At 33.3% G+C, this 22613-nt stretch overlaps 5 protein-coding genes across 5 annotated transcripts; 2 read left to right on the top strand and 3 right to left on the bottom strand.

Annotated features, from left to right (window-relative positions):
• Nucleotides 1-1151: 1151 nt before the first annotated feature.
• On the bottom strand, nucleotides 1152-3949 carry LOC133325585 (zinc finger and SCAN domain-containing protein 31). Its single transcript, XM_061534324.1, has 7 exons — nucleotides 3815-3949; nucleotides 3603-3740; nucleotides 2948-3555; nucleotides 1707-1841; nucleotides 1529-1639; nucleotides 1273-1452; nucleotides 1152-1158 (listed from the first exon to the last, which is right to left on the bottom strand). Exons 1-7 carry the CDS (start codon nucleotides 3947-3949, stop codon nucleotides 1152-1154), a joined length of 1314 nt encoding a protein of 437 aa, XP_061390308.1.
• A 1016-nt stretch (nucleotides 3950-4965) lies between these two features.
• LOC133325584 (uncharacterized) lies at nucleotides 4966-6704 on the top strand. Its single transcript, XM_061534323.1, has 4 exons — nucleotides 4966-5008; nucleotides 5070-5231; nucleotides 5303-6135; nucleotides 6238-6704. The coding sequence occupies exons 1-4, from the start codon at nucleotides 4979-4981 to the stop codon at nucleotides 6695-6697; spliced, it is 1485 nt and encodes a 494-aa protein (XP_061390307.1). The 5' UTR covers nucleotides 4966-4978; the 3' UTR covers nucleotides 6698-6704.
• A 44-nt stretch (nucleotides 6705-6748) lies between these two features.
• LOC133325583 (large ribosomal subunit protein uL29m) lies at nucleotides 6749-7856 on the bottom strand. Its single transcript, XM_061534322.1, has 4 exons — nucleotides 7744-7856; nucleotides 7233-7670; nucleotides 6966-7106; nucleotides 6749-6897 (listed from the first exon to the last, which is right to left on the bottom strand). The coding sequence occupies exons 1-4, from the start codon at nucleotides 7854-7856 to the stop codon at nucleotides 6753-6755; spliced, it is 837 nt and encodes a 278-aa protein (XP_061390306.1). The 3' UTR covers nucleotides 6749-6752.
• Nucleotides 7857-10714: 2858 nt separating this feature from the next.
• LOC133325579 (myelin expression factor 2) lies at nucleotides 10715-15592 on the top strand. The gene is made up of 5 exons (XM_061534317.1): nucleotides 10715-11265; nucleotides 12809-12950; nucleotides 14226-15209; nucleotides 15287-15422; nucleotides 15492-15592. Exons 1-5 carry the CDS (start codon nucleotides 10751-10753, stop codon nucleotides 15545-15547), a joined length of 1833 nt encoding a protein of 610 aa, XP_061390301.1. The 5' UTR covers nucleotides 10715-10750; the 3' UTR covers nucleotides 15548-15592.
• Nucleotides 15593-17926: 2334 nt separating this feature from the next.
• On the bottom strand, nucleotides 17927-19168 carry LOC133325582 (SAP domain-containing ribonucleoprotein). The gene is made up of 2 exons (XM_061534321.1): nucleotides 19073-19168; nucleotides 17927-18904 (listed from the first exon to the last, which is right to left on the bottom strand). The coding sequence occupies exons 1-2, from the start codon at nucleotides 19100-19102 to the stop codon at nucleotides 17927-17929; spliced, it is 1008 nt and encodes a 335-aa protein (XP_061390305.1). The 5' UTR covers nucleotides 19103-19168.
• Nucleotides 19169-22613: the final 3445 nt, after the last annotated feature.

The following is a 22613-nucleotide window of genomic DNA, read 5'->3' as shown; positions in this document are numbered from 1 at the left end:
AAAAAATCCACGCCTTTAAATTTCTTTAAAAAATCCACGCCTTTAAATTTCTTTAAAAAATCCACGCCTTTAAATTTCCTTAAAAAATCCCCTCCTTAAAATTTCTTTAAAAAATCCACTCCTTTAAATTTCTTAAAAAAATCCACGCCTTTAAATTTCTTTAAAAAATCCACGCCTTTAAATTTCTTTAAAAAATCCACGTCTTTAAATTTCTTTAAAAAATTCACGCCTTCAAATTTCTTAAAAAAATCCACGCCTTTAAATTTCTTTTAAAAATCAACGCCTTCAAATTTCTTTAAAAAATCAACGCCTTCAAATTTCTTTAAAAAATCCACGCCTTAAAATTTCGTTAAAAAATCCACGCCTTTAAATTTCCTTAAAAAAACCACGCCTTTACATTTCTTTAAAAAATCCACACTTTAAATTTCTTTAAAAAATCCACGCCTTTAAATTTCTTTAAAAAATCCACGCCTTTAAATTTCTTTAAAAAATCCACATCTTTAAATTTCTTTAAAAAATCCACGCCTTTAAATTTCTTTAAAAAATCCACGCCTTTTTTTAAATATTGAAATAAACTTCTTATTCCATGTTTAGGGTCCTCTGAAAATCTTTAAAAAAATCCATGTTTAATTTTTTAAAGATTTACGATTTAGAACAAAATATAAAGTTTTGGGTCCTCTGAAATTCCTTAAAAAATTTATGTTTAATTTAAAATGTATCCAAATTTATCATGCTCTTAAATTCCAGCCTTAAGTCCTTTAAAATACAATATCAAAATACACTCTAAGGATCTGCCGAATTCTTCTAAAAAATTCACGCGTAGAGATTGTTATAAAAATCTTACCTTTTTTTCAAAAATCCATATAATTTTTAAATACTTACCATTAATCCGCCCTCTTAATATTCTTCCTAAAATTCTCTGTTGAATACAAACAATTTAGTTTCTTAATATTTATGTTTATTTTTTTTATTGCAATTAGTCAAGCTGATTTTTTTTTTGTTTGTACGTACATACATATATACATACGTATATATAGTACTATATATAGGATTAACGAAAAGTTTTTGGGGTCATCATTATGTATATATACGTGTGTGTGTGTAAAAAAAAGCGTACAATATACACAAAATATGTAATTTCAAAAGGATACTTATGATCTAATCAAGACAATGGTGTATTCTAATAAATAAAATGTAAAGTAAAAACTAAGCAAAGTTTAAAGTTTCTGTTCAACATATTCTTGTTGTTGTTGCTGTTGCTCTTGTGGTTGCTGTAGTTGTTGTTCAATTGGTTGGCCATGACTATCGGTTAATTGCAATGTATATTCTGTACCATCTTCATCTCGGAATTTTGGCATTAGGAGATTTTTAATAGTCTGTTGATGTGTTATGGTACTTAAATGCTGTTCCAATTGATGTTTGCGTGAAAATGTTTTATTGCACGGTTTGCAACTGTAAAAACAAAAAAATATTTAATTTATTTATTGTATATAATACATTGGATGGGGTGATGGGTCCCAGTACTTACGGGAATGGCTTTTCTCCTGTATGTATTAGCATGTGATTCTTTAATACATTTGAGTATGTAAATGATTTACCACATGTCTGGCAGGTGAATGGCCTTTCATTTGTGTGTATTCTGTGTAGAAGAATCATAAATTATTTATTTAAAATAATTTGTTATTATTAATTATTAAAGGTGTTACCTTTCATGTTTAATGTTTGTACTTCTATCGGCAAATGTTCGGCCACAGAAACGACAAACATAAGGTTTTTCTCCGGTGTGAATTCGTATATGACGACCTATTTCCGAGGGACAGGTGAATTGTTTACCACAAATTCTGAAAATAAAGTATGAAAAAAATTAAATTGAAATACTCTTAAAAAATCTTGAAAAAACTCAAACGTTAAAAATCCTTCAAAAATTCTCGCCTAGGATCCTCTGAAAATTTTTCAAAATTCACGACAAGAGTCCTAAAAAAACAAACGTTTAGGTCAACGAAAATTCGTTTAAATATCTACGCTTAAGGTCCTCTAAAATTCGTTTAAATAACTACGCTTAGGGTCCTCTAAAATTTGTTTAAAAATCTACGCTTAGGGTCCTCTAAAATTTGTTTAAAAAAACCATGCTTAGGGTTCTCTAAAATTGTTAAAAACCTTGCTTAGGGTCCTCTAGAATTCGTTTCAAATTCCACGCTTAAAGTCTTCTAAAAATCCAACCTTAAAAATCGTTTAAAAAATGCATTCTTAGGGTTCTCTAAAATTCTTAAAAAATCCTCGCTTAGGGTCCTCAAAAATCCGTTTAAAATTCCACGCGTAGAGTCCTCTCAAATTCTTTAAAAAATCCACGGTTAGGATCCTCCAAAATTCTGTTAAAAATCTACGTTAAAATTGTTCTAAAAATACACGCTTAGGGTCCTCTAAAATTCTACGCTTAGAGTGCTCTAAAATTTGTTTAAAAATCTACGCTTAGTGTTGTAAATTCATTTAAATATCCTTGCTTAGTGCCCTCTGAAATTCGTCTAAAAATCCACGCTTAAAGTCCTCTTAAATCCATTTAAAAATCCACCCTTATGGAGACCTTTAAAATTCTTTAAAAATCGTTTAAAAATCCATGCTTGGGGTTCTCTAAAAACCCCTCGCTTAGGGTCTTCTACAATTCTTAAAAATCCCACACTTAGGGTCCTCTAAAATTCTTTTAAAACCCACACATGGGGTCCTCCAAAATTCGATTAAAAATCCTCGCTTAGTGTCCTCTAAAATTCGTTTAAAAATCCACTCTTAGGGTCCTCTAAAATTCTTTAAATTTTCTTTCTAAATTGACTCCGAATTATCAAAAGCCGCTTTGTCACAAAATTCCTTGTGGCTCAAAATCCCTATTCCAATAAGACACATCATTTTTGTTTTATCCAATACCTAAATCTAAGGCTATGCGAATAAAACTTACTCGCATTCAAATGGCTTTTCGGCCCGATGACGTCTCATATGCATATTCAGCAGACTTCGCTTGGCATAGATATTGCCACAGATTTCACATATATTTGTTTCCGGTTCCGCTTCATTTTTCTTACGACCTCGACCTCTACCCACACCCTTTTCACCAGTAGTAGTTGCACCAGTAGTCTTATTGCCAGTCGATCCCTTTACTTTTGTCTCCTTTTTGGGCTTCGCAGCTTTTGTTTTGGATTTCTTTTTTGGTATGGGCACAAATTCATCATCATCTAATAGTTTATCGTTATCATTATCTGTATCACTATCATCCAAATGTTCTTCGCCATCAATTTCTTCCAAATCCACCTCTTCAATGGCTAGAAATTCATCATCATCATCACGGTCATTGTCATTGTCGCTGAATATATCCTGTTTGGTGTCGGGCAGATCGTCGAAGAAAACTTCTTGGCCTTTAATAAATTCGGAACGTATTTCGAAAAATAATTCTTCATCAGCCGCCGCTGGTGCATTAGCAGTGCTGGTGGTGGTGGACCTTGTTTTGGAAACATTTGTAGATTGTTGGGCCGACGTCGAAGATTCCTGTGGTTCCGTTTTTAATTCCGACTGAAAATATTAAAATTGTAGTATAATTTAAAATCGATATTTTTTGCAAATTGACGCACCTTCACTATTGCATCCAATAGAGCCTGTTCACTGGACTGGCACATTAAACGAAATTTATACGATGTATTTAGATAGTCTAGGCACTGGAAACATATCATTGTGGGGAATTCGTCATGATGCTTTAACTGCAATTAGAAAAAAGGTCATACATTTAGGAGCATGCCATGATGAAGAAATTGATGTTTGGTTTTTTACTTACCACAATTCCCCCACATTCCTCTATGCGATGGACAATTTCGGCACAACGTATATTTTTCTCATCAAACAATGGTTGCATTCCATTGCGGCCCTTGTCCTCAGCCAAACATATGCGACACTTTTTTTTGACTGGCATTTTTCTTTGCTATAATGAAGAGAAAGAAACAGTTAATTTTGGAATATCCGATAGCCGATGCAGAAAAAATGTATAATAGTGGTTGACCAACATAATTCCAAAGTCTTACACAGAAATTTTCGCATAGCTTTTCATCTGTATCTTATCAAAATTTTGGAAGTCGATTTTCACGACTTCCAAAATTCCAATTGGGTTTACCCCCTAGATTTGGTCGCCAACTCTGGAACTATGTGGGACCATCAACAATAATCAATCTTGTTGTATATTTTCACAAAAGTTTACTCACTTCGCAATTAAAGGTGTACAGCTACCCTTGGAATACCTATTGCCGTTATTGGCCACTCCTAATTGGTCGCCTTTTATATTTATTTACTGTATTTCCTCCAAAATATCTCCTAATCCTTAGAGTTGCGTCGCTGACAGGAACAATTTAGTTCAATTTGAACGATTCACTAAAATGAGCTATAGAACTAATGCCAATTAACTCTGTATATACTCATTATGTTATACGTAAGTATAACACTAAAAACAATTGGTGCGAAAGGAAAAATGAAGAGGAATCAACAAAATAAACGTATGTTACGAATGTTGATGAGCGGAAATGAGACGAAAATGTATCATGTTTACGAATAGTAAGAGGCAAATGGTAAAAAATGATACATATCAAGCATGGATCACATTATGTGATATATATTAATTACATGATGTGTGGTAGAAAATACTTGACAGAATCAGGGAAGGCATAAAATACGCAATTCTTCATAACGAATAAAAAAAAATGAAAAATACTTGTGTTGTATTAATGTTATGTTTTACAAGAATCCCGAATTTCGAGTGTTTTTTGTCTCCCATTACAAAATATTGTGCAATGGCCACACGTCTTCATTAAAGCTACCCTCACTTCAATGTGGCAACATACACTAATGTCACTATCATCTGTTCACTGAACATACCACACCACAGTAAATAACAAGAAAGCACATTATATTTTTTTATTATTTTGATTGTTGAAACAGGAAAAAGTACAAAATGTTAAATAAACTACAATTTAATAATATGGTAAGTGATAAAGCTATACAATTTAGTACAGATTCCATTTAATTTCCAATACTTTTTAAAGGTAATATCCAATAAAAAGGGTATACAACAGGCAAGAATACAGACTATCAACAAACTCGTGCACAAAATACGTAAACTAAAGACCCTGTTGGAAAAAAGGCCGGAGGATAGCAAGTGCAAGGAAAGAATACGTAAATCAACCGAGACCATGGAACATCTAAAGGTGTGTATAAATCGTATATTTTTAGAAAGTGAAAATGATTATTGTGATTCCATTTTCCTGTTAATAAATAGAAACTGAAACGTGCTGAAATCATGAAATGTGTTTTGTTACTGGAGAAACCTCCCGCAGCAGTGATTACAAATGGTTCATCCACACCCGATGAAATGGCGGCAGCATTGCTGGCAATGAACAAAGTTATGCAGGGTTTAATAAAACGTTTCAAATTAGAGTTAAAGCTTGAGGATAGTGATAGTGCCATATGGAAGGAAGAGCTTAGGGAAAATAGTAAAAGACGACAAAAAATCGAACGGACTGAAGAGAAGAAACGCAAGCGACAAGCTCTTAAGGAACAAAAGGCAATGGCACGCAATCGTCAAGAATGGTTGGAACAAAATTGCCCAACTGAAGGCAATGATGAAGCTAATGATGGGGACGTAAAGAATAACAGCATATCTACGGTATCTGGTTGGAAAATCGAAGAAGTGGAAGAAAATATTTTACCAAAGGAAATACAAGAAAATAAAAAGCAGCCCATTGTAGTAAAAGAAACCCCGAAAGTGAAAAGACCCACACAGGTTGTGAATGGCAAACCACCGAAAAAAGAAGTTCCACAAAAGAAACCAAGACTGGAAATTAAAACACCAGTTGTAAAAGTCCAAGAAAATATTGAATCAGAACATGAGTCCGATCAAGAAAGCATAGCCGACGAAAGTTTCAAACCAAGTGAAGATAGTGCCAATGAATCTGAAACTGAGGAAACCACACATGTCGTTGATCCATTCTTTGTTACGGAAACTGGGGAAAATTATCTTTCAACTGCTGTTGTAAATAAAAATGCCGCAGAAGATAACCATGAAGTGGAGGAAAAAGATCGACATTTGATACAATTAAATGGTTCCAAAAAGTATACAGATTTTCGTGAAAATAGAAGACAACGTCGCGGTAATGATGAATTCCCACAAAAAAATAAATGGCAAGACGAAAAATATTCACAAAAACCAAATAGAGTTGGTAATGATAATAGAAGACAAGACCAGCAATCACGTTTCAATGACAAACGGAAACCATGGTCAAATGACCAAAGGCAACAAAAACCATGGAATAATGATCAAAGACAACAAAAGTCATGGCCGAATGACCAAAGACAACAAAAACCTGATATAAAGAAAAATGTGGATAACAATAATGAAAAGCTGCATCCATCATGGGCTGCCAAACAAAAACTTAAACCTGTAATAACTGGCTTCCAGGGAAAGAAGATTGTATTTGGTGAAGATAATGATACGAAAGAGGTGAAAGGCAATAATAATAAATCCTTTAACAATGCAAATAAGGCACCCAAGGAAAATAAAACACAAAATCAAAGCCAAGACAATCTGCATCCATCCTGGGCAGCAAAACAGAAACTAAAGCCTGTTATAACAGCTTTCCAAGGTAAAAAAATCTGTTTTGACAATGATGACTAAAAAAATAAATCAATTTTTTTCTTAAAAAACAACAATTTTGTATTCATTTTGGTACTTATATATTGGGTACATAATGGCCACGGATTTTATCCGATTCTTTCAATTTATCTATATTAACATTGGGGAATTTGCGTTTCAGGAAATCAACATCCATGTTGGGATTGCGACGCAGCAACATCATAACCTCGTTGCGGGAACGACTGTAAATAAATATAAAAGTATTTGGGTTTAGAATATGTTTTAATCGATATTAGGGAGAACTACTCACTTCTTGGCCTTGCGCTTTTCGTTATAAAGTTTTTCACGATATTTCAGTAAGAATTTGCGCACAGCACGACCACCATAGCCTATGGAACGGGTCTTAATCCATCTAACGTTCATAAATGGTGGCAGGACGTGTTCAACAGATCTGAAATTAAATAGGGATTGGAATTAGAAATTATTCCAAAATAAAGTGTCATTATACAGTGGAGAACCTTATATACAAAAACTAGGCCACTACTGGTACCGACTCTATAGTCTTCCCCATACTTACTTATACATGTAACGTATACCCAAATTGTTGGCCACCAAACGTTGTGGTCTCTCTCCCGTTTCACCGGTTTCCAACAAATGATACGCCTTATTACGCTCCCGCACAACTGTTTCCAAATTCTCCATGGATATTTTCACTTTATCCAAACGTTCGGGACTGGGAAACAATTCCATTTTCTCATTGCATTCATGTTCCATGGTCAGCAACATATTACGTTCCTTAAGCAGGACATACCACAACTGGTGCAACTCTTTATTGGACTTAATGCGTAGCTCATCCAACTTCCAAGCTCTACCAACTTTAACCTCATTTTCCGGCCAATTTTTGGGATCATCGAAGAATTGCATTAAATCACTTTTTGGCTGGCTGGTGGAGAAGTGACGGCCCTTCAATGCCACAGCACTGGCGCATAGTTGTGATTGTACTTGTTGTTGTGTCCTTTAATTTAACAAAATATTTATTACATAAAAATAAATTCATGGAATTTACAAAAACATTTGTCGGAACATACCTTAGCAGGGATCCAAAATTTCTTGTTGTGTTTTGTAGCGACAAATTTCCAAGTGCTGCACAGCAGACTTTTATGCTCTGGGACACATTAACTAATTTTGTCAATCCTGCCATTATTGCTCAGCTATTTATTTCATTTATTTTATTATTTTTAATAATCAACTACCAAAATGCCGAAAACACCAGCTTTTCCACATTACACAATGCGTGCTGGTGAATATAACAGTGTTGTCAATTTCCATAGATAAAAAATCGTTAATATAGAATTTTCCATTAATGTCCGCTAATGATAATTGTAATGAATATGGTTACATATGTATGTATATATAATAAATATATATAAGGTACAATTTCTATATAACAGTAAATATATTGTGCGTATAAATATATAGAAAATCATTTTTAAAAATTAAAAAAAAATCGCCAAATTAAATTATTCACATAGTTGACATCTCTGTCGATGAATGCAGAGAAAATCAACAGAATAACAAAGGAGAATAAAAAGAAAGGCAAACATATGAAAATAAAAAACATATGTTTTGCAAATACAGGGATCCATAAATATGTTTTTGGCGAATTTGAAAAAATAGAAGTGTATAAAAAAGAAAAATAGTAGTTTCAATTGCCAAAGGGTATAAAAGTTAAAAAAGGCAATAATTATAAAATATATGGTCTGTTCCCGCACTGCAAGAATCTACTAGATTTTACTATCTTCTTCGATATCATAAAGGAAATTTCGTTATCATAGTAAAAAGTGGTAGATTCTTGCATCATCAATTGTTGGTGTACAACAATTCGAAAAGCGAAAATATAAAAATAAAAAATATATGCTTTGCTATAAATATATTGTGGGCTAACAGATTAAAAAAAAAAATAACAATCGTAGTTGTCTAAAAAAATAAAAATTAATTTATATTTTAAAATAATTCCATATATATATTGATGGCAGTAATTATAAATGGTAATAGTTATTATTGGTGTACAAGAATCTGAAAGTTTTTGGTCGAAAGTAATGTTAATGTAAAAAATGAATATAAACAAAAAAACTAAAAGTAAAACGCCTTTCAAAAACTTTTACATATCGAAATAAATCGAATTGATTAACGTAATCCAGAAATACCCCACTCAATTACATACACCTTGAGGGGATGTAAATGTCAGTCAGCTGATCGTTCTTAACATATAAATACCCAGCTGATTTGATTCTAACGTAAAAGTACGTTTAGATTTACGAAATCCACTCTATCGAATGTCAATTCTATACGCTATATACACTGGATTTGTGAACAGGATAAATCACGTGTTTTTGTGTTTGCCATGTTGAAAACATTTTGTGGTCAGAAACCTATGGCAAAGAAATATTTACACTAGTTTCAGTAAATATTTTCCGTCAGAAACAGTGACATAAATGACATACATTTTTATTGTCTTTTGCAATAATATTGAGAAATGTGAACAGACACCGAAAACCATTAGGTTTTTGACAAAATATTTCCATTAATGAATTTGGAAATTAGGTATTCTTTACTGAAATCCATATAAAATTTCAAATTTTTTTTTTTTGCCCAAAAAGTTTAGAAATTTGTATCTGTTCTAGAAAGGAATAGACAGATATATGCAAAAATAATATATATTCTTGAAAATAATGGTATATGTTAAAAATATTCGAATAAATGACATTTACTACATTTATTACATTTTATACATGTATATGACGTTTTCGACGTTTACACCTTTTTGACAGTCGAAAACCTAAAAATTCGTCACGCCGACCATCCCTGGTAAGTTTCTTCTTCTTTTCTTTCTCTTTCTCTTTTATGAAATATCAAAGGAAAATAAAAATTATTTTTAAATTATTGTGTTTTTTTCTTTTTTTACTTTCTTCTGTTCATTTTCAAATTGCAAACAAATATTTTCGATTCAAATTAATAATTTTGTATGTTTGCTAAAATACATTAGCTGCTCGGCATTTAGATCAGTATTAAAGGTATGTGTAAACAATAAGAATGTATTTCTGGATTTGCTTCTTTATGAAATCATTCAAATGTATGAAATATAAAAACATAGCTGATCGATATTATATCATTATTAAAGGTATGTGTAAACAATAAGAATGTATTTCTGGATTTGATTTAAAATGGTATATGTATATATATGTACTTTAAACCATGATTCGTCCTTTAATCATGATCAAATGTTATATGTAAATCCGATTTGTATATACTAACAAACATCAGCTGATCGGCATTTATATCATGTGAATTAAAAAACCTATGTGTAAACAATTAGTGTGTCATGACTCTCAGTTGGTATTTGTTTACATATACACACACACGCACTCAAACTTACTTACCAAAAGAAGAAAATTGTTACAACGATTTTTAAAATAAAAAATAAGATTTTAACTCAAAATATGTATTTCTCCAAATGCGTATTTTTCGGGATTTCGAAAATACACATGCGCATGTAAATGTGCTATAATCTCTTATTCATACTGTTCGTTAGTGTATACCACACTTTACTGCATACGCTACGTTACGTCTACTAACAACCCTTAGAACATGTACTAAAAATACATAAATGTACAGCTGCCGCCATTACGAAGAGAATCATCACTGCACATAACATTTTAGAACGATGCAATTTTCATTTGTGTGTATACGTGATTGGGTTTGAATTGTAGTTTCACGCGTTACGCCGATTTTGCAAAAATCACATTAGTTAAAATTACTGACATTTTCTCAAAACAGTTTCATCGGGCAGCAGACGATTGCTGATCGTGCAAAACACAGCCATATAATCTTACAATCCAACACAAAGAGTGATTTCTAAGGTAAGAAATAAGGAAAACATTTTGCCGGAAAAAAAGTAAAGAGACGCCATTTTTATTTTTTTGCCAATGACCACAACGACGCTGCACCAAAATTTTTCTTTCAAAGTATCCAGGGTTCGAATAATAAAAATGTATTTTTTTATTTTCTGTGTAGAGCTTCAACATTTCGGACAATATGGATAACAACGCCGGTGTTGAGAACCGTGAAAAAGAGCGCGAGCGTCGTGGACGGGCACGTGGAACACGCTTTTCTGATGCAGATACATCCTCTGCTGCCGGTGCTGGAAATCGTGACCGCAGCCGTGAACAGCGACGCAATTGTCGCATCTACATATCCAATATACCCTACGATTATCGTTGGCAAGATCTGAAAGATTTGTTTAGACGCGTTGTGGGTTCTGTGGAATATGTTGAATTGTTCCACGATGAAAATGGCAAAGCCCGTGGCTGTGGTATTGTCGAATTCAAAGATCCCGATAATGTCCAAAAGGCATTGGAGAAAATGAATCGTTACGAAGTGAATGGTCGTGAATTGGTGGTAAAGGAAGATCATGGTGAACAGCGTGACCAATGTGGACGTATAATTCGTGATGGTGGTGGCGGTGTCGGCGGCGGCGGTATGGGTGGTGGTCGTGGTGGCGGCAACGATGGAGGCTATGGTGGCGGTGGTAGACGAGATGACGATCGATCGTAAGTATATTTTGTTTATTTAAATATAAATAATATTAACTATTGTTATTAAAACATATTGCTGCTGACAAAAAAGTTGTTAACAAACTACAGTTGGTGGATTGTGCAAATTCGTATGAAAATCCATTATTAATTCCTTTTAGTTAAAATGCTTTGTTGTTTTCCAAAGGTTACTACGGTTTTCGAAATATCCTAAAAGTGGTCTTACCTGAAAATTGTTTATTAAGTGCGTCGCTATACCAGAATTTATGATTTTTCACCACAGCGAAACAATGTAAAGAAGTACAGTAGTGTTCGTTTTATTACCTGTATATTTTTGTAGGTACTTAATACCTAGTTATGCTGAATTTTACTGTCGAATATATAAAAGAATATTATTCTTTCGATTCGTACGTGTATGAGACTGCTTTTAGACTTTTCTAACATTTAAATATGGAGACAAACTTTATGGGGAAGCGTTTTTTCAATTTCAAAAATTACAAATTATGTATTTTCCTTATTTGATGATCAATTTCTCGGGGAAGAGTGTTTAAAAGAAGAAACGAGTATTGTTGCATATTTTGATGCAGCAAACAATGCTGGGGTTGTTTCTATTTCCTTCATCGTTATGTCATAGGTAGTCTGGACTAAATGAATTGTTATAAATTGCAACGTTTTTTATGGTTGATTCAGCATAATTTTGACCTCCGTATATTGTTCTTTGTAAATTTTGTATCATGGTATGAAAGATATGTCTTGTGTCACATACTTTTAGCATTTTTTACGCGATTTGTTTCGGAATATTTCGAAAATCGACTTCCCAATTATTTTAAATAGTAATTTCCCATTATAGCCTACTAAGGTAGCTTCTCCATTTTATGAACATTTTCTAAATATTTTGAGAATCAGCTTCCTATATTCAAATTTCTGAGATTGTTATGATTTTGACTCCATTTAAAAGTATTGTATTGTACCTATATCTTTTTAATTATTGACACAGGGACTAATGATATTTACATTTGAAAATATTAATTGGTCTCTATTGACCACTTATCTGAAGACTGTATTCGATACCATTTGGTGAAATAATTTTTTTTTTGGCTATCTTAAGATCTCTATTGTTTTAATCTCCACGACAAGTATTTGCATATTTTTTCTTAAAGTTTGAAATATTTAATTGTTCCTTGTAGTAATATAGTTTTAAATTAATTTATTAAAAAAATAGGACAATTTTTAAATAATATTTGTGTAAGTTAATACATTATAATAGAATATTTAATTCCCTACATTTTGAATTGGTAATGAAATGAAATATTGCATTGTAAAACTTAATTTTGAATAACTGAAGAAGATGTGGATTGTGTATTACTACGGCACCACCAACACCCACCTAATAATTTTCTTACAGCTGTCTTTATGCCTGATGATGATGATGTTAATTGATCCTCTATTTCACTCTCCTAAATTCAGCTTGTTGATTGATGTACCTGTTGTTGTTCCTTTTTTTGACAAAAATTCGCTTTCTTATTCGTGTACTCTGTTGTTGTTGATATCTTCCTTTTAGATCTGGTCGTAATAATTATAACATGATGTCTAATGATTTTGTAAACCCAGCGGCGAATTATAATTATTATGGGCTTTCAGCGTCGTTTTTGGAGAATCTTGGCATAACTGGACCTTTGCATAATAAAGTTTTCGTTGCTAATGTGAGTATTGTTTTACAAAAAAAAAATTGTTTTTCTATTTTTACGATCTAGTACCCTTAAAGAAAAAAATACAAAGTAAATGTAAGTCGTTGTTGTTGTTTGTGTAAGGTTCATCGGTTGTTTGCTTTCCATTTTCAATATTTGCGAAAAGGGGAAGGTGCAATAAACTTGTTAAAGATGATGAGGGGCTTTCAACATCAGTATTGTTTTTGGATACACAACACAAGCAATTTGTTTGATTTGATATTTGCTATTCCAAAGAGATAACAGAACTTGAACCGCTTTCCTCGCCTCGCCGTTTCTACAGCCGTGTTATGTTAGTTGTATTTTGTTAGTATACGATTTATTGTTTTTATATACGGTCGCAGGGATGGCTGTTTTATTAAATATACATTACATTGTCTCTGTAATATTGAAAATGGGCCATGAAAAATATTTTCTAGAATATTTTTAAAATTTCTGTTTCTTTTTTATTTGTTTATTCATTTTTTTCTTTAAAAATTGGCTGGCATATTTTGGTCGTAATTTCAAGATTACCTTTATCAATTTTGCAACATTAAACTAAGGACGTATTGTAATGGTATCAGTGGGGTGGCATATTCATTTAAAAAAATATCAAAATATCTTGAGATTTTATATTCTTTTTCTAATTGCCAATGATGTAAATTGCGCGCCAAAACAGTGCTCTTCTTTAACGTTTGGTCTATTTTCAAACTAAAGAAACCTACATATTGCCTCAAGTCCTTAAAATAGGTTATGTTTACATTAGCGCTCTTTGTCATGATCAACTGCTAGATCATGTTCTATTTGACATATATTAAGTGTCAAATACATCATGATCGAGCGTAAGTTGCTATTAGGATATATTGTAATGTATACACTCATTGAAATGTAATGCTTTCGTTGCAAACAGTCCTTTACTGACGTTTGGTCGTTTTTCAAACTATAGAACCCTAAGATGTGTTTAATCTCATTTGATTTATTATTGCAATAACGACTAAGTAAACAGCTTAAATTGCAACCTTTTGGTGGTGTTTCTTTTGATTTTCAATATATCCTTTCAAATTTATTAACTTAGCAATCAGATCCGGGGAAAATGTAATAACGGCTACAAAAAAATTTCTACATACCGGTAACGATCTATACAACTAATTCATAATGTTTAAACAGCCTCTTCCTGATACCCTCCGTGGTAGCCGCCATGCTTTCAAATATAAATAATCCTGATTTTTATTAATTACGTGTTTGTGTTCTTTTTTTGTTGTACAACTATAGCTTGACTATAAAGTGGATACTAAAAAACTCAAACAAGTATTCAAATTGGCTGGCAAAGTACAGAGTGTTGACTTATCTGTAGACAAGGATGGTAATAGCCGTGGTTTTGCCGTTATTGAATATGACCATCCCGTGGAAGCTGTCCAGGCGATATCTATGTTGGATCGTCAAATGTTGTATGACCGCCGTATGACCGTACGTTTGGATCGCATCCCTGACAAGGGTGAAAGCATTAAATTACCCGAAGGTTTGGGTGGTGTTGGCATCGGACTGGGTCCCAATGGTGAACCACTAAAAGATGTTGCCCGCAATTTGCCAAATGCCAATCAAAATTGTAATGCACCCCAGCAAATGGGTGTAAACAATGGCAACATGGGCGGCGGTGGTATGAATGTTGGCGGCGGTATGGGTGGTAATGGCGGCGGCATGGGTATGGGCAATGCTGGACCCAATGTTGGCGGTATGTTTGGCAACAATGGCGGTGTACAACAGCCAGCACCTGTTGCACCAGTTGGTAATAAGGCCCAAGGAAATTTGCCGTTAAATGCTAATTCCGGTCTCAATTTGGCAGCTCTAACCAATGTTGTTGGTGGTTTGGGTGCTGCTCTCTCTAATCCCCTATTGACCACATCGCTCAATAATTTGGGCATTAACTTGGGTCAAGGACAAGGTGGTGGCAATGATGATGCCTTGGCAGCTGGTAATTCTGGCCTATCCAATAACTATAGCACCGGAGGCAATAATTATAGTTCTGGCTTTGGTAACTCATCGGGTTTTAATGCACCGGCCGGAAACTCTGGTGGAGGAGGGGGCGGCTTTAATGCCTACAACAGTGGCAGTGGAGGCGGTAATGCCGGACCATCATTAGATGGTGACTACGGTTCGGGTAATGCTCTCGATATGTACGGCTCTGGTGGTGGTGGCGGTAATGTCGGCAATAATGCTGGAAATGTACGCAAATCAGACACAATCATAATTAAAAATGTAAGTTTACTTTTTTGGCATTATGAGAGTAATGTTTATATACTAAACTATAATTTGTTGTTTCCGTTTTCCCATAGATACCCCTGAGCTGTACTTGGCAAACACTTAGAGATAAATTCAGAGATGTTGGTGAGGTAAAATTCGCTGAAATTCGTGGCAATGATTTGGGTGTGGTACGTTTCTTTAAAGAAAGAGATGCAGAACTTGCCATAGGTATGTTATAATTGAACCCTCATAATTTTGATTTATAATTTATAACACACAACACACATTTATTTCCAGCTCTTATGGACGGTTCACGCATGGATGGACGTACAATTAAAGTAACGTATTTCTAAAATTCATTCAACTCCATCCTCCCACCTGCCACGGCTTCGTTTACACGAATGATAAAAAAATGAAGTGCTCCATTGAACCTGGACTTCTATTGACACTTCCACATACATTTTAATACATACAGATATAGTAGTATATAATATATAAACTTATTTACAATATTATATGATTTCTAACATTTAGACATTTATTTTTTAAGTTGAAATTATTGTGTATTTTAACCAGACATTCATTTTAATTACAAGAGAAAAAAGAAGAAGAAGAACATCAACAACTACACAACCCAAAACATTCATCACTTTGTGATGAAAGTTTAAAGAGCAAAAAAGAAAAAAAATAAAGAAAACGAAAATAAAACATAAAAGAAAATGAAATACATATATGACATTTGGGGAAATATCTAATTTTACAACAATTCCCACATTTCTCTTACAAACCAGTAGTTATCATCGTTGTCGTCCCTGTGGTGTGTCAATAACAGTACATTTAAATCCTTATACACAGCAGCATTATAGTTTTAACCAAAACAACAACAAAATTGATACTTAACGTTTGGTGAACACACACACAACAAACAAAAATTAATGTATTCTTATTGAAGTGTAATCAAACATTTTAAGAATATACATAAATTATACATTTAGAAATTTTAATGGTTTTATTTACTTTGTTATGAATTTATATGAGATTGAAAATTTGAACTATGGGATATTTTAGACTATGTTTTCTGTGGTAGTTATTATAGATCAAGTATTCATGTCTGGCAAAGCACAGAACATTGAATTGCCTGTTGGCAATGGTAATAATAGCCGTGGTTCTGCATTTATTGAAAATGAACAACCTGTGGGGAAGGTGACCAACCAATGCTTATAGATATGTACTTTAATTGGTGTAACATATGGCCGTGATACAGTCCCATTCAACCTTTTTGACTGTTAAGCCGAAGTTGAATTTGTTATATTTCCTCTATCGTATGGAGGGTATACTAATTTTGACCCTCGTCTTCCGAATCCCTTTAGACCCCTATAAAGTATTTATATTCTTGAGGAACCATTTTCCGAAATTAAATTTTCCACACAAGTGAGTTTTGTCTTCAAAAAAGCAAGTTTGGTATCAGTCCATATAACTGTAGCTTACTCTTTTTGATATTTTGAATGTGGGAAACGCACGTATAATCCCATATAACTTACTTAGCTGGCTTGTGACATAACTTTCGTTCCATAAGCCGAACTTAAGAAAAAAAATCCAGGCGCGTCGGTCTTTTGCGCAGTTTTTCCAATTTGAATATGGTATTTCAAATGTGACAATGTTGTCTTCCACTTGATCCTTCCATCTTATTCGTGAACCATTCCCATTCTGCGTGAACCATTCACCGTCAACGCAGATCAGCCCATAGCTCTTTCGGAGAACTTTTCTCTCAAACACTCCAAGAGCCTCGTTCGGTATTAAAGGGCTCCGAGAGGTCCTTTCCGACTTTAACTGCTGATCTTGTGTCAGTTAAAGTTATCCTGCGAAGCCAAATTAATTTTGCAGGAATGCCAAACGCAGATATGGCTTTAAACACCTCTGAACGGATAGGGCCGTCGAATGCGGCTTTATAGTCGACAAATAAGTGGAATATGTTGATGTGTTTTTCGTGGTCTTTTTCCAGGATTTGGGGCAAAGTGAAAATCTGGTCAATGGTGGATTTGCCAGGTCTGAAGCCGCATTTGTCCTATATAACAGTACCGTAAATATTTTCAACATCCTTTTTAATCCAATATTCCTAGCAAAAATAGCCACATATATAACGGTGCCCTTTAGTTTTTTGTATTTTGGGGATTTTAGAATCGAATCCGATATTTTTGAACATTTATACCTAAAACTTGGTGTGCCTTTAGGAATAGATTCATATAACGGTACCCACAATTTTCAGTGTTTTTGGGCAATTGGCTGTTTTTTGGATTCTGATTGGGTAAAAAATCTACTTACAAAAAATTAGGAATACTTCTCCACCAACATTCAAATTTCGAACCCATTTTTTATTTTGGGTTCCTTTGGGTAGACAATTCTCCTACCAAAAGTTGTTTTAATTTTCGGTATTTAGGGATCTTAAGATAAAATAAAGCGAACTAATAAATATATTTTTTCATTAGAAAATTTTCGTTATTGTAATTTTATTGCTATATGTGTTGGTGGTGGTGGTATATTATTTGAATTTATAGAAATTTGTTTTAATATCGGTTTTTTATTTCAATTTGGTTAGTGATGTTGAGAAGAACACCCCCAATTGAACATTTCTTATAAATTGTACCAAATGAGCTGTTGTTCTTATTATGATTCCAAAAAAGTATTTGAAAGAGATGAAAATAACTCTTAAAAATAAAAAAGAAAATACAGAATTAATTACTAGCAGCTGCTGCAACGGGTTTTGTGGTCGTCGTTGCAGTTGTCACTGGCGTTGCCGTCGACGTCGTGGACGTTGCTGTTGTAGAGCCACCAAAACGCTCTAAACGTTTCTTAGCCTTTTCTGCCCACTCACTTGAATCGGCAGTGGTTGCCGTGGCATTTGTAGTTGCGTTATTTTTTGCCGTTACTTCACCACCGAATCTCTGGAGACGTTTTAGTCTTCGTTCTTCCGCATCCAATTTGGCCAGATTTGTCGATGTAACACAACCAAAACGTTCGGCACGTTTTTTCAGCAGTTCCACTTGTTTTTCACTGCTTACAACGGGTGCTTGTGAAATCAACTTATTTGAGGCAACCGAATTTGTGGTAGTGACAGCTGGTGTTGTTGCTGTACTAGCGGTGCTAAGTCCAAATTTCTTAGCTCGTAATTCCAAACGTTCTTGTAATGTCATTTCCGAAAACTTTTTAGTTGCACCAGTACCAGATGCTGCTGTAGCAGAAGCGCCAGAATTTCCCACCGTTATGGGAGTATGTTCACTCACTTTTGCTGTTTTCGCCTGGGTGGGTTCTGTATTCTCTTTGGTAGTGTTCGAAGATTCATTGGTTGAGCCACTATTGTTAACTGATATTTTACGTTTCAATACGACTTTCTTAGCTGTGGCCGTTGGTGATTCCAATATCTCGTCCTCGGTCAATACAGAATCATTGTTATCTGATGTTCCCTTTGATGTAGGCAGAATGGTGGTGGGTGTTGTTGTTGGGCTCTTGAGAAGTTCATTCTCATCGCCAGCCAATATCTTTTCCTCATCAGATAAGACAGCTTCCTCGTCTAATATGTCTTCACCCGCAATTGAAGAGTCTTCTAGCAATGGTTCGCCATCCAAGGCAGCCTGCAAGCGGTCTTGCAATTCATTTTTGTTTCCCGCAACGGAGAGTCCTCTATCCTTTAACTCACGCTTCAAATCGGCTACCTATAACAATAGAAGAAGATAGTTTTTTAATAAATTATTATGTATGTATATATTTACATATATTTGTTAATACAGTTTATTTGCAGCTTGGAATGCCATGTATGTTTTGCATTTCTAAGCGCATTCTTTACTGTAAAATTATTAACGAATTCAATGAAAACAACTTACCTTCATATTAGCAACATCGAGGACGGGCATTTTGAACAATTTTCTAGTGTTTTATTCTATTTTTTTAGCTAAAAATAAATTGTCTTGATTGTTGTCGCTTTTATCTGTCGTAAACTAAAATAAAATTCATTGAGAAACATGGCGAAATACAACCCTGTGTGAGAGAAAATGCCGCACTCTAACTAAATGCGGACGTAGCTATACGCTCCATTAGATGTTCGTTGAGGTGTGTTTTGTTTGTCTAGCATCAATTTCGATAGTTTAAATCATTGTATAATAAAACAAGTTTACATGTACAACTACAAATTATAATTTTGTCTTATTGTAGGTAACAGATCATGTATGTCATCATGGTATAATAATATAAGGTAACGGCAAGTGTTGTTGTACAACAAACGATACAACAATCACATGGAAATTTGTTGTTGTAAATTACACTAGTGTCAACGTCATTTGACAGAAAAATGTAAACAAACAAACAAACTATCAACAATTTATATTTATTTTGAAAACGTAATATTTTCGAATCCTCAAAATAAAATTTAAAAACATGAATGATAATCGATCAAATTTATATGTCTATCGCTTCCACATCTTTCCTGTAATTGAGCCATTGCCACTAATATGTGTAACACATATGAAAATGCTGCGAATTGCGAGTTATTCCAATGATGAAAGATCTGCCTCCTCAAACTTTCCCAGCAGGCATATTGAGTAAATTGAATGCGGGAGGACATTTAATAAAGAACAATTTCGAATTGTATGCGTTCCCTATTTTCTTGTTGGGCGATTTTTAAAAACATAATTTGTCAAATTCATATTGACACTAGTATTACTTCTTCTTCTTCCGACATATGTTACCATATGTCAGACACTAGTATTACGTTGGAATCAAATCAGCTGGGGTTTGTTGTTACCTTTTATAATTGTACCATGACATAAACTAATAACTGCCGACAAATCAAATTTATACCATGTTAATATTAGTCTAAATAGGTAGAATTTATTACATCGATTGACAACAAATCTAATCGATTTAGATTGATGCCTTTATCATTCGAACTTATAATTGATCCTAGGTACTAGTTTTTACCATAACAGAAGGTAGGACAATTTGAGGTAAATAACAAAAAAGCAAATATGTGGATAGCTTGTTACAATAATATAAGTTTAAAAAAATTCAACTATTGGTCTGTTCCCGTACAGCAAGAATCAACTCGATTTTACTATTTTCTTCGATATCATAAAGGAAAATTCGTTATCGTAGTAAAAAGTAGTAGATTCTTGCAGTACGGGAACAGACCATATGTAGGTGTGGCTTCCTCCGTCAAACACAAAGAAAACATACGCAATAAGTGGTTGTAATAATATTAAATTTTTTCAACAAATAACTAGAACGCGAAAAATTATTGAAAGGTTATGATTTCTTCCTAAAATCCAGTAGGAATACCGCGAAATGTTTCATCCATAGAAGTACGTATAGATGTACGAAATCCACTTGATCTCAAATGTCAATTCCATAGCATATACGTCAACGTGACGTATACGCAATGGAATTGACGTTTGAGATCAAGCGGATTTAGTAGTCTAAACGTGTCATAAAGGTGCTATTACAATTATTTCAACGCCAGTGCAATTAACCTTAATATATTTTCCTGAACTATGAAGTACAAAAAAATATTTTCCTGAACCCACGAAGCTGGTAAAACAGAGAGCACAAAACAAAATGGCGTTCTCTTTGTAAACTTTTTACTCGAGAAAGCGTGGTTTTATACTTATCGGGATTTTGTGTTGAAAAGTTTCTCTCTCTCAAAATTTGTAAATTGTGAATTGTGTTTTTAAAACATTACCCAATACAAAAATTAAATAACAAAATTTATAGTATTTTTAGGTTTTTCGTTGATTTTATCATTTCCAAACGATACAGCATTGCAAAAACATTTCCATTTAGTTAAATTCGTTTCATGGTAAATTGCAAACAAATATTTTTGCAGCAAATTTGGCCAATTTTGTATGTATACTAACAAACATCAGTTCCGTATTTAGCATGAATAATATATGTGTAAACATTTAGGGTGTAAATGTATTTAGTTAATCGATAAAAAATCTATATTTTTGTTAAAGTGCTATTACAATCATTTCAACGCCAGTGCAATTATCCTTAATATATTTTTAAGATATAGTAAATACACATCATAGTTCCGTTCCAGAACCCAAAAGAATCTACCAATTTTCAAGTTTTTCATCTTTTTACTCGAAAACCGTTCCTGAAACCACAAAACTGGTAAAACAGAAAGCACAAAACAAAATGGCGTTCTCTTTGTAAACTTTTTACTCGAGAAATTTGGTCGACTAAAAATGGTAAACAGGAATGCCTACTTCTGATTGACTGTTATGTTCACGAACTTTTCAAATTATTTTGTACTCTAAGAGCGATTTTGAAATGTTTCCTTTTTACTAATTTTAGGAAGAATTTTCTTTTTAAATTATTAAGGAATAAAATTCATTCAATTTGACTTTAGTCAAAATTTCATTTAACGGCTGATTGAAATACATCGAATTGTGCTGGATAAATCTTACTAGAACAAACGTACCCAGTAACATTCAGTAGGTTCTACATTGAAACTGTCAAACTAGCTCTCTTTTACTGAACTTTGGAGTAAACAAACATCCAGTAACTTTTGATAACAATTCTTACTAAATATCGAGTAAACAGATAAGGCCATGATGATATATAAAGAATATATATAAAGAACAGATTATTTCCCCCGAGCTGTCAAAATGCTTTCAATTTTGACCTAATTGTGTGAAAACGTAAAAAAATTTACAGCTTGGGGGATTTAAATCCAAAATTGTCGATTGCTTCTGCCACAACCTGTTTATTGACATTTTACTATTAAAAACCATTTTAATTTTTTGTTTAAATAATAACAAAACTTAGTTAACAACTTGACAAAATCTTTAATTTTTAATTTTAATTTTTATCAACATTATTTGTACAATTGTGACTAAAGTGTTTTAGATTTCCCATCCCAGCACAAAAATACCATTAATTTACCGAATATACTAGACTGAATAATAAACCACCCTAATGTATCCATCTGTAAATTACTTTTCATACAATAAAAGGTCAGAGAAATCATAGCATTCCGTATATGAATTTCTCTTTACTTAAACTCTCTCTATCGCTCTTGTTGCTTACTCTCTTAATTTTATTTCGTTCGTTAGCAGCAAGGTATATTAAGAAGGTAACCGTATCAAACCAGCTGATGGTAACATTATATGTCATAACAATTTGTTGTTGTTTTTGATTTTTTTTTTTTTTCAAACCCATTTCCAAACAAAAATTTAAAAATTGAAATACATTTGAAAATAAAGAATAAAAAAAGGATAAAAAGGCATAGCGGTAGGCTATGGAGATGGTATTTCTTTAAGAAGACCATGGAATCAAATACAAGACCTTGGGATCGAAAAGAAGATTTGGTTCGATAGGACCTTTTTGTCTTCTTTATACATTGTTTTCAAAAATTTCATGTGAGGG

The sequence above is a fragment of the Musca vetustissima genome, unplaced genomic scaffold (assembly GCF_032173495.1).
Source record: "Musca vetustissima isolate MV318-11 ecotype Yass unplaced genomic scaffold, APGP_CSIRO_Mvet_v1 utg5655, whole genome shotgun sequence".
Lineage (NCBI taxonomy): Eukaryota > Metazoa > Arthropoda > Insecta > Diptera > Muscidae > Musca > Musca vetustissima.
Note: the sequence above shows the minus strand (reverse complement) of the source record. Positions and strands in the feature narration are given on the sequence as shown.